Source organism: Seriola lalandi, unplaced genomic scaffold (assembly GCF_002814215.2).
Source record: "Seriola lalandi dorsalis isolate HSWRI2012SDOR001 ecotype SW California unplaced genomic scaffold, Sedor1 jcf7180002054609, whole genome shotgun sequence".
Lineage (NCBI taxonomy): Eukaryota > Metazoa > Chordata > Actinopteri > Carangiformes > Carangidae > Seriola > Seriola lalandi.
In genome coordinates this window covers 566,113-577,342 of record NW_019525162.1, presented here as the reverse complement: position 1 = coordinate 577,342, position 11,230 = coordinate 566,113, and the positions used below count along the sequence as shown (strand labels likewise).

Here is an 11,230-nt window from a genome sequence, read left to right as displayed (position 1 = left end):
TAATACATGATTGAGGGATGTGACATTGTTTTATATCAGAGTCTTTTATATCAAGACATTTCTCAAAACCAGAGTATGATCAGGGTGACTTTTGAACACTGGAAATAAATCATGTACTCATCCCGGCAGTAGCCCCTGTGGCACTCAAAATTTCCCTGGAATTTTCTAGTTATTATTATTATTTCAGTACTTTAAGTAGACTAACTTTTGTTTACATTGAACATATGTTAAGTTTTTCTGAATTTATGTGCCCTTATTTTCTTTTTGTCAGAAGTTTTTGTGTTGCTTATTGTAGTTTTGGTTGTAGAGTTGTTTAATTTATGGACTATGTCACTGTTAATATTATTTGTACCTAGTGAGAATGTGGAGATTGTTAAGTAGGAAGTGGGTGAAATTGTGCTCAGAAATAAAGGAGCTCAGGCCTGTTCAAGACACTTTGGTCCTCTCTCTATTAATCCACAGATCTTTTTCTTTATATTGTTTACACTGTGCTCTCCAGCCTGTGTGCCGCTTGCTGCCGGTCCAGATCTCCCTTAGGTCTGCTGCAGGTAAAATATATGTAACACAATACATTTGTTGTTGGGCTAGTGCAATGAAAAGGACTTTTGAGGGATACCAATACAGTCTGCATAAGAAAAAAGACCCCATAATTTGTTTGCCAGCCAAGTTATGACAAAAAGTATTTCGTAATTTCTTAAGATCTGATCATCTAAAAAAATAATAGAAATTAGGTCAACTGCCCTCTGTTCCCCCAGCACTAACTTTAACATCAACATGTCTTTTATTATCTGAACAAATCACAATACAAAGAATTGCCAAGGGAGCTGTTGTGTGTAAGCCTCTTTATTTGCTGCATTACTAGTCTAAAACATTGCATATTGATTCATTAAAACCTATGAATAAAAGTTTATCTAAATATTTATTTATTTAATTTCTACACCATACACATTAAGATAATGCTGTACAGTGGAAACAGGCCTGAAAGTTCCACTGAACACTCCCTCAATGGAAGGAAGCAATGTGCATGGTTACATACTGAATACATATATACATGCAGGGCTAGCTTCACAGTATGGTAGAGAGGTATGGCAGTTGCTAAATACCACTTTTGAGATTTACTTTAGAGATGCAGTTATTACGGTATATCCATGCCTTTAAAGTTAAAGGCAGTCCGTGAATGACAATGCAGAAAATTCACTAATGAAAGACTAAGAAATAAGAAAACGCTGGAATATTGTTTGTCACACTACATAGTCGCAAAAGCTCTGTTATTGTCATCTCATCAAATCAACCTCAGAAGACTTATGAGCTGTCCACTGACAAGTTTAGTCTCTCATAACATTCCTTATTGCCAGTGTTACATAAATACAGTCTTTGTTAAACTTATAAATGTTTCCATATGTGGAACTTCACTGACTTTTGTCTCATCATCACTGTTAAGGCTCAAGGCCTGATGCAGATGAACTTTTACTCTCCTTCCACACTTTTATTTTCTCTGACAGTAAAATAACTACGGACTAGAACAAAGTCGCTATTTTAAAGAATCAACTGGATACATTAGAATTTTAATTGTGTAAGGAATACATCATAGTGAGAATGGATGTAGGATTTTTTTCTGACTAAATCTGGATCATTGGATGTAGACTGTAATTTAAAAAAAATCTCCTTTGTCCAGCTGCAAATGTGATATCTCACCCACTAGTGTCGCTGTTTGAGCCTTAGTACAGAGAACAAATGGATTGAGAACAACAGTGGTCGCCCTCTTGAGGGCGCTATAATCCTGGTTCAAATTTACAAAGTTTACACAACTGATCCAATAATTATGAAACTAAGAGGGAAGATGCCTGCGTCATTCAGTGAGGATGAGCTGTTGATGTGACTTTAATGCACGTATATGACCTAATGTGAAATGGTAAAGACTTTGAATACATGTTCTGACATGTCTCTGGAAATTAGTGCTGCATTTCTCTGTTCTATTGTTGTGAATGTGAATATGAGAACAGCCCCAGTTTGCTTGGAAGTTATTGCTACAGCTGTGATAGTCTCAGTTTGTGCCTCTTATTATGACTTCAAAACGGTTTTAAGTGTTGTTAAGAGACCGTAACAGTTTTTCAAACCCCATTAGGACTCTATCGATCGGAAAACAGATACTTAGCTCTATGACTCAGATGTAATGATAATACACGAAAGGCACAAACTAAAGCTACACCTATGAGAACTTTGTATAAATGGAGGTGTCTGGGTTGTGAGGTGTGGCTCAGACGTGGGAGGTGTACAGGTAGGTGTTGTTGATGCTCCAGTCAGGAGGGAATTCCTGCACTGTGTGGCTCTTGATGTGTCTCTGCATGGCAACCAGGCTGCTGCAGAACTCCAGGCACAACGTACACTGGTAGGGTGAAGCCCCACCGTGAGTCCGCAGGTGCTTGATCATGGCTGAGTAGTCCCGTGAGCGTTGACCGCAGAGACGACACTCGAAGGGTTTCTCCCCTTGACGGAGAGAGGATAGGGGGCCACAGGAAGGAAGGCAATGGAGGGGGGAGAGAGGTGTGATCACTTGAGAGGGGGTATTATACGTTTGGCAAGTCTGCCATTGTTCTACCATTTGTTAAATATATATCCTGCTATATTGCTGTTGATTGCTTAATTCATGGTAAAATCAACTAAATTGAGCCACTTTTCTTCAACTCATCTGGATGCTCACTGAAATATTTACGCACAACTTACATGTCTTAAGTCGGATCTCTTCTATGATTGTATGTTGATGTAGCAAAATACAAAATAGACGGGCAGATATCAACTTCATCATTATGAACAAAAATTTAATTAATAAATGCATGTGAGTATGTAGTTATATAATTCATATTTAATTAATCGAATTCCAAATAGAAGTAACATTAAAATGATTCGAGAGTCTTGAAAAAAAAAAAGCACTATATGCAAGGTTTGCATCTGTCAGCCTCAATACAAATGTTTTGTCCACTGCTTTCTGTTACATACACTCATACATTAAATACTCTCCCATGTGCAGAGAAAATTGCTCGAATTGCAGGTAATCTATGACATTGAATAAGTAGATTTGCATGTTGCATGGTAATACAGTTCTAATGGCACACTTGTTTGAAAATTTTGAATTGCATTATTAATTGCTATCATATGAAAATAATAGTAATAGTAGTTTTTACCGCAGTTAAAGCGGACATGATGTTTACTGTATGCTCGATGGATTTTCTTTCTCACAAGTTTCAAGTCTGCTAGTTTCAAGTCTTTGAAAAGTGAGTTTCATATTATAATGAATGGAAACCGGAGCCTGCTTGCAAGATGGTCACAACTCAAAACACGACAGTTTACTTTGGAAGATGTTCGAAGGCAATGCAAAGCATACGTGCGTCGCGGTTAATGGTCTAAAACATGTAGAAGTGTTGTCCCGCTGTATAGTGTTTAATAAAAGCAACACAAAAAGAAAACATGGGCCCCAAAGACAAAGAGTAATTATTCAAACATCTATAAGAGCCAATGAAAATTAGTCATAAATCTCTTCTTTTGCGTTTAACTTGCCATGCTATGCTAACAGCTAACCTGTTTCTGACCTGTCTGTCTTTATAGACAAGTCCCGTTAACCTAAGCAGACTCAAACCAATCCTATTGTTATTTCTGTAATTACTATAGTCACTTTGTAACTGGATTTTGGACACAAATATATTGAATATCAAAATTCCCTTTAAGATTGTTTGTAGTTTTTGCTCTGTCCCACAATATAAAACAAAGATTAGTAGCTATCATTGTGGGCAGGTATAGTCTTCGACTAAAATTTAGATTTCTTCCTTCACTTTGCAAAATCAAATTAACTTGATAGTGAATGGTAAATGCTGCGCTTACCGGTGTGAACTCGGTGGTGTGTGTCCAGTTGATGCTTCAGACTGAACTTTTTGGGGCAGTGTTGGCACTGGTAGGGCTTGTCCCCTCTGTGGTCTGGTCGATTGGATTGTGGTTCATGCTGCACGACATCTCTTCCTTCACAGAATTGACACCCTGTGCAGGCCTCACCTGCGCAAACAACACGATGAGGCGAAACAGGTGAAGGTGTGAACACTGCGGTGGGCAGAATGGCCTGGGTGTTCACAAAAACACCATTAGAATTGCCTGTTTATTGTCACACTTTAGTCCTTATACACATCCGCGTTTAAAAAAAAACCAATGAGTTCTTGCAGTCCGTCAAAATGATCAGTGATTTGCAATAAAGTTAACTGAATTCATTGTAGAGCAGCAATGATGAGAATAATTAATTAGTAGATCGACAGAACTTCACTCGGCAAATGATCTAATTGATAAATTATCTAGGTCCCCAGTGCAGCTTCTCCAGTGTGATGCATTTCTGCTTTTGTTGTTGGTTGAATAAAACATGACATTTAATCACTTTGGGCTCTGCAGACCTATGGTGAGCATTTTTCTCTTTTTTTCTAACATTTTATTGACCAAACTATCAATGGAGAATAATGAGCAGATTGATAAAATAATGTAGCTATAATTCATTTGTGAAGGCTGTTTTTGGCAGCCACACTCAGGGTTATAATGCTCATTGTGACCTCCTTGATTCGACCAATTATTTACCAAAAAAGAAAAAAAAAAAAAAAAAAAAAGCATATTGCATGAGCTTCAGAGCCGTTTTTGGTCTGCATCCTGTTGCAAAAGAATAAATTCAGTTTGTAGAAGCTTACTTTCCTGTTACTCTGCACATGTGTTGTCTGCCGCCACGCATCTTGGTGATTGTTTTAAAATTACAAAAGGTGTGATTTTGAGGTTAAGGCTCTGAAGCCTCTCAGTTGCTACCTTTTTATATATAATTTTTTTTTCTTCTTTTTTTCAGGGGGGGGGGTTTCTGAAGAAAAAAACTTGGGCCTCATAGTATAGACAGGATGCAGAAATATGAAGGGGGTGTATACTGTAGTAGGGGAAATTGAAAGAATAAACCACAACAATTGAACACTCACCAATCTTCATAACCTATAGTGAGATCTGTTGTCATTAGCAGGCTTCCTGTCCAATACTTCCCTTCAGTTCTAACTTTAAAAGACCAAATATCTTGTAAAGATAATAATTTCAAGTTTTAGCCACTATCAATACACAAATATCATTTAAGTGAGGGGAAAGGATAATAAAAAATCACCTAACAACACTGAACATCGGTGATTAAATGCTTCATTTACACTCTTTGTCTATATGTTTTTACACGTTTTACGTCGTAAAGTACTAGATTATATATTAAAGACTAACTGATGGCGTTGCTCGCTGCCGTGCAGTGCGACATTTGTGAAGCACAGTTTTAGAGTATTCGCTTGCAGTATGAACATAATGTTCCATTGAGCAGAGATAGGTAAACATATTTATCAGCTTGATTGTACAAGACGAAAAGATCTTAGCACGGATATGCACACACACACACACACACACACACACACACACACTCTGACACACAGAGACTTTTCGTGGAGCTTATTTTGTGCTTTTGCATTGACTTGCTTATTACTTATTATAAGAATTTATGATAATAAATCCATATGTATGATTTTTGTTTGGCATAGGACAAACCGCTGTTGCGATGCAGTACATACTGTACTGCATGTATCTAGCTGTATTTAGTAACCACACTATTGCTCCTGCTGCACCATGCTCTCAAAACCACAACTTTCTTTATCACTTTCCATTGCGTAGCTAAGTATCATGAGTCTGCCGAGGTTAGGGGTCATGACAAGAACTGTCTTGCTGTCTTGTTAAATTGATCAATTTTGGCCAGAATAACCGCTGCTACAGCCTTTATCTCACTGTATAGTAATGATACTATGTTCAGTTAGTTATTGCTAGCATTAAAAAACAGTAAGTGTTCTGTTTGTCTTCATAATCATATCATTACCTGATGGTTTGGAGGCTGACTCCCGCAGCACTGGATCACCAAGGAGGCTTGTTTTGCAGTGTTGGCAGTCTTTAACTTTCTCTTTGCTGGCTTTGGGCACTTGAGGGTAACTGGAAAAGAAATGGTTTTCTGATGCAACAGTTGTAGGATACAAAACTGCACTAATTGCACCTGTTACAACACTAAAGAAACCTAGGTACTTCACTGGAGAAATATACAAGTAAAAGTCTTTAAGTATCACAAAGTCTGCATATATTTTACATGCGATCACAGATTACATGCTTAAACACCCTTTCCTTCCTCTCTTTCCTCAGCCACAAGATATTTATAGCACCCTTTCAAGGTAAAAGCTCATTTAACTTTCATATAATGTGAGAGTAGAAGCAGCAGGATAATGAAAAGACTCTGAAAGATTAGCTATTTTCCACAAAGATGTTTTGAGTGATGTCTTGTGGTGCAGCTGTGACCAGTCTAAACACTGAAACTGTGTTTCAGTGGGTGGAAAATCTTGAATTCTGCAAAGGAGGGGAGAAATTTAGGGGGCTTCCCTTTTATACACTGTTTAGTTACACTGTGTGGAAGACTATACAATATGCATAGACTTGAAAAAAGGAGGAAAGTCACTCAAAAACAAGTCAAGTGGGTTTTCAAACTATTTAACTTTACCACTAAAAGATAGTGGTAATTTTTTTCATAAGTACAGAAAATGATGACTTGTTTCAATCAACAAAACAAACAAAAAAAAAAATCAGATTTAATGAAAATTTAACTTGTAGGTCTTTTCCTCTCTTGGTTTGAAGTATTAATAGCATTTAAATTTGTCAGAAACTGGTTTGACTGACTATGACGGACAGCGAAGGGTTAACAGGTGAAACTGCTCTAGTTGGAAAGTGCAGAAGGCTCAATCACACACATCTACCCAAACAGCAGTGAGTCAGGTGCAGTAGCTGTCGCAAGGGAACAACTGAGCTAATTAGGGGATTCTAAATGACTCTGTGAGAGGAAAATTAGGGAGACAATGACTGAAAATAAAAAACTGAAGTTTCCAAAATCATGTCCAAGAGCTGACTTACCTTTGCTCAACGCTTTGAGCAGCCTCGGTAAATGCTCTCTGGCTGGGTTTTTTTCTTTTTAACAGGCCTTGCTTGATAATGCTTCCCATCCCTGAAGATCCAGCGTAAAGGTTTTGTGTATAATGTGGATAAAAGCTTGAGTAGCCCATTACAGAGTTGTGAACTGGGTTTTGAAAATGGTGGCCCAGTAAGGGGAAGATGTGGGGTGGACTGGAGAGGGAGAATGGGTATGCTACGGAGGACTGATTTGGGGACTGACGAGGATGTGCTGCAATTAAGTTTGAATAGTTTTCTGCTATCCGCCTCAGGGTGGTCACAGAGTTCCACATGTTTGTGGAGAAAGTCCAGGGAGAGGAGAAAGAGGAACTGCTGGTGGCAGGTCCTGCAATAACACTGTCTCTGTTGTAGGGTTTTGATGACATAGGGGACAGTCTGGGCTTCTTTCTTCGGGATGACGAGCTGTTGTGGTTCTTAGCAGAATCAGGGTGTGAAAGATTTTCTATCACGACGCTGTTGCTTGCTTCCTCACCTGTCGAGGAAGCCTCTTGAAGTTTCCCCTCTTGAACTGGACTTTCTTTTTTCTTTTGATCCATCTCTTTTACACGTTCTTTTTCTTCTTTGACATCTGTCATTTCTCCTCTTTTGTCCTCGTCGCTGGCTCTGGAGTCGAGGGTATCAAGCTGTTTCCGGCACTGGTCTTCTAGCGACTCCATCTCCAACAGCTGGGCAGCTCTCAGGAGCAGGTTCAGGTCTTCCACAGACACCTCAAGAGCCTGCATGTAGGTGAAGTCAAGGACCTGCTGGAAGGTGCGTGGTGAGAAGTACTCCAGTGTGCAGCGGGCTGGGCAGTCTATGTCACCTTGGGCAAGCTGCTGTGCCAGTCGTCTACTAGCACAGGCCAGTACTAGCCGATGAGCCCTGAATGTATGACTCTTTACTGAGATGATGGCATCGCAGAGCGATCCTGAGCGACGTAAAGCATCGGCCTGCTGCAGGAAGTGGAAATATTGGGTGTTGTTGATTCGGATCATTTCTGAAGCTTGTAGAAATGCTATCAAAAGTCTGAGAAAAAGAAAGTCAAAGGAACAAAAAAAATCAAAAGCAAGATCCGATTAGATTATGCCCACACTGTGGTAAAATTAGTTCCATCAGTTTGCCATCTTGTTACCAGCTATGTGACATTTCTAGACAGGCTAGACTGTAAGTAGGAAAATTACTTGGAAAATTGGCTTGTGATTAACTGATGAAATGATTCTGTGGTTTGTACTTTTTTTTTTTTTTTTTTGGTTTCACCCTTTCCAGACACCATTACCTGTAGTGTGAGTTGAGGGGGCAGAATGTAGCCAAGGAGATTTCATAATTTGTTTATATTATTATAAGTTGGTGTAATAGTGAATTCGACTTTCAACTACTTTGCAAAACGCCATATATTTTTATTTTAAAGCAAGAAACCCACCCAAAAAAGTATATATTCACAAATAGCAGAATGCACACAATTTATTTTTATTAGACTCAAACCTGCAGAAAAACTTTCCTCAATCACAGCATTGTCTGATATTATGTCTGAATGTCTGGTTGATCTGTGGAAATGTACTCAGTTTTCTGAAAGCTTTGATATTCAGCACTCACATACACACTCTGAAGCCACAAAGCCCTAACAGTATATGAAACCATGACTAATGACTGTACACTCAAGTAAACATGAGTAAGTTTGAACATCAACAACAATAAGACTAGGTATTTGGGCACCATTAACATCAACTGCAAGTGTGCACAGGGGTGGAATATGTAAATATGTAAGTATGTTACAGAAATAAGTGGAATTTTACATCTAAAATTGAGAATACATGGACGAAAACACTGTAGTTGTATGTTGAAAGTACCGGATGCCTGAGAGGTTGTCATCTTCACACTGTCTGAAGTCTATAATGAACTTTTATGATTATACAGTGTGTGGTTGGTTTCTGCAGCAGAGGTCACAAGCACTGAGCTATTACAGTTTTTTTTTTCTTTTTTTTGCACCGTCGCAACCCCATTCAGTCCTCCGATGTTGACTGTAAATGGAAAGTAGATGTGAAACGAAATGACATTTAGTTGTCTATACTTACTGGAATTTTTTGCACATGCATTTTTACAGAGTCTCAAAATCTCTCTCCCTCTTTCTCTGTTGTTAATCAAATTCATTTTCTCTTTCTGTTGAAAAATCTTCTACCGGAGATCATTTATTCCAAATAATGTTTTAATTATTGTATATACCTTGAGATATGTTCAATATAATTTTCGCTTGTTGTAACATATTTGTCACTAATGTTAATTTTGGTGTTTATTATGAATTTGGTTATACATTGTACGTAGGTGGTACGGCTGAGAGTGAAAATGACAGTAGAGTGGCTCCAGTATCAGAAGTAGAAAGCCACTTAGATTTACTGTATTTGATAAGTACAAGGTTTCAGTTTAATGTTTATTTATTACCATTACAAAAAATGTCATTACACTTACAAAATATTGTAATATTGAGGGCACAGGGTTGAGAACACGTATTGAAATTGCAAACCAAGCATGCATGAGTGCAGTGAAGCCTATTGTGTGCGTACGTGAACATACAGCGATACTGTAGACCCGTTTTTCTCATGCCATTTACGGCATTCAAAAACTTCGCTCTGCCTGATCAAAAATGTTACATAATGCCTATATATTACGTCATATAACTTAGGCCTGTGTATCAAATTTATTGAGTGATATTAATGAATTTTTAAAAAATCTTGAATTAAAATGACTTGGTAATTGGTAATTTCAACTCATGATTTTACCATCACGTAGTTCTACTACTGATAATAGTGATAATGATGATGATAATAATAATAGTAATAAAATATAGTCGCGTATTAGTGGTCATAGCAGCTGCACTATGACAAAAATAATGAAGCGCGTTGTTTCAAATGCGTTTCGTGATTAATAACTAATAACTTATTTTAATGTACAAACAGATACATTTAAAGTAGTGCCATGTGTTTTTGTGTAATATACAAACCTAGAAGAGGGATGTTCTCTTTTTTTATTTGCAGAGACAGGTCACAAATGTTGCCGTATTTCAGTGATGAGTGCCAATTCATGAACTTTAGCTTCAGCTATTTATTAGATTGTACTTTCAAATATTACTGCCGTCTTCTTATTCGCATTACTGTAATGCTACTGATACGCACACGTATGGTCTCTAATTTTTGGTAATTTGTTGAAGTAATGCATGTAGCGGTGCTCTCCTGAGCCTGTAAGCCTTTAAAGTCAATTCTGCTGTTGTATTGTATTCTGTTCTATTTTGGTTCAAGGCCTTGCTAACCTTGTCTAAATCTTTTTCATCTCTTATCTTCAATATACATTTGGTTTTGTTTATAATCTGGCTTGTGCAACAACCAAATTCCCCCTGATGCTGCTCAAATCTACAATACACTCTTGCACAGTTGTGACATAGTTAGCAAGTCTTTGAGCTCCTTGCAGTCACAGTACTATCTCATTGCATACATAGGGGAAAACCATGCATGCATATGTCAGATTTACACATCCTTTGACAGGACATGAACTTAGAGTCAGCCTCCCCACAGCTCACATGTACAGGGCTGGAGTCACAAGACAGAAGCCAGATCTAAAAGTCTCCACGGGCAACTGAAGATCAATAGCGGCACACTGGGTTCCGTTTACAGTACATCACAGAAAACACAGCTAAAGAGACCAAAGATGAGCAATGTTGAAGTGTATCTGCTTGTGGTTTTCAGTCTCAGAAAATTAAGAAGCAGCTAGGCGTGTGAATGAGACACTTACCCGGTGTTTAGCGAATATTCTCCCTGGAGGATGACGAGCTACCTCGCATCATGACTGTGAAGTGACTTGTAAAGTGACATGTCTGGGTACATGTTTTGCTGTGGGACAGGGTGGTTTCCTCTTTTACAGTCCCTCCTCTTCCACTCATCTCTCCCTCATTGGCTCATTGATTACTGAGCCAAATGGTTTGCTTTTTGTGATAAAAGATGGAAACTTTAGTAGTAGTACACCAGTACTTTGCAGTATTTTGTTTTGTTTATTTTGTTAAAATGATGGTGGAAGTTTTACTATTTAATACTCTGTGGTTCTTGTCTTGCATAGATAACATACAGTGTATTGAAAGTGCATGCAAAACACAAACTACACAGAATTTTTTTCTTTTTTTAACAAAATTATCCAACTCTCTCTCTGTCTCTCTCTGTCTCTCTCTCTC

At 38.1% G+C, this 11,230-nt stretch overlaps 1 protein-coding gene across 1 annotated transcript; it reads right to left on the bottom strand.

Annotated features, from left to right (window-relative positions):
* Nucleotides 1–827: 827 nt before the first annotated feature.
* On the bottom strand, nucleotides 828–10,894 carry zbtb32 (zinc finger and BTB domain containing 32). Its single transcript, XM_023419842.2, has 5 exons — nucleotides 10,798–10,894; nucleotides 6,982–8,043; nucleotides 5,909–6,018; nucleotides 3,877–4,044; nucleotides 828–2,487 (listed from the first exon to the last, which is right to left on the bottom strand). The coding sequence occupies exons 2-5, from the start codon at nucleotides 8,010–8,012 to the stop codon at nucleotides 2,258–2,260; spliced, it is 1,539 nt and encodes a 512-aa protein (XP_023275610.1). The 5' UTR covers nucleotides 8,013–8,043; nucleotides 10,798–10,894; the 3' UTR covers nucleotides 828–2,257.
* Between the last annotated feature and the right edge of the window lie 336 nt (nucleotides 10,895–11,230).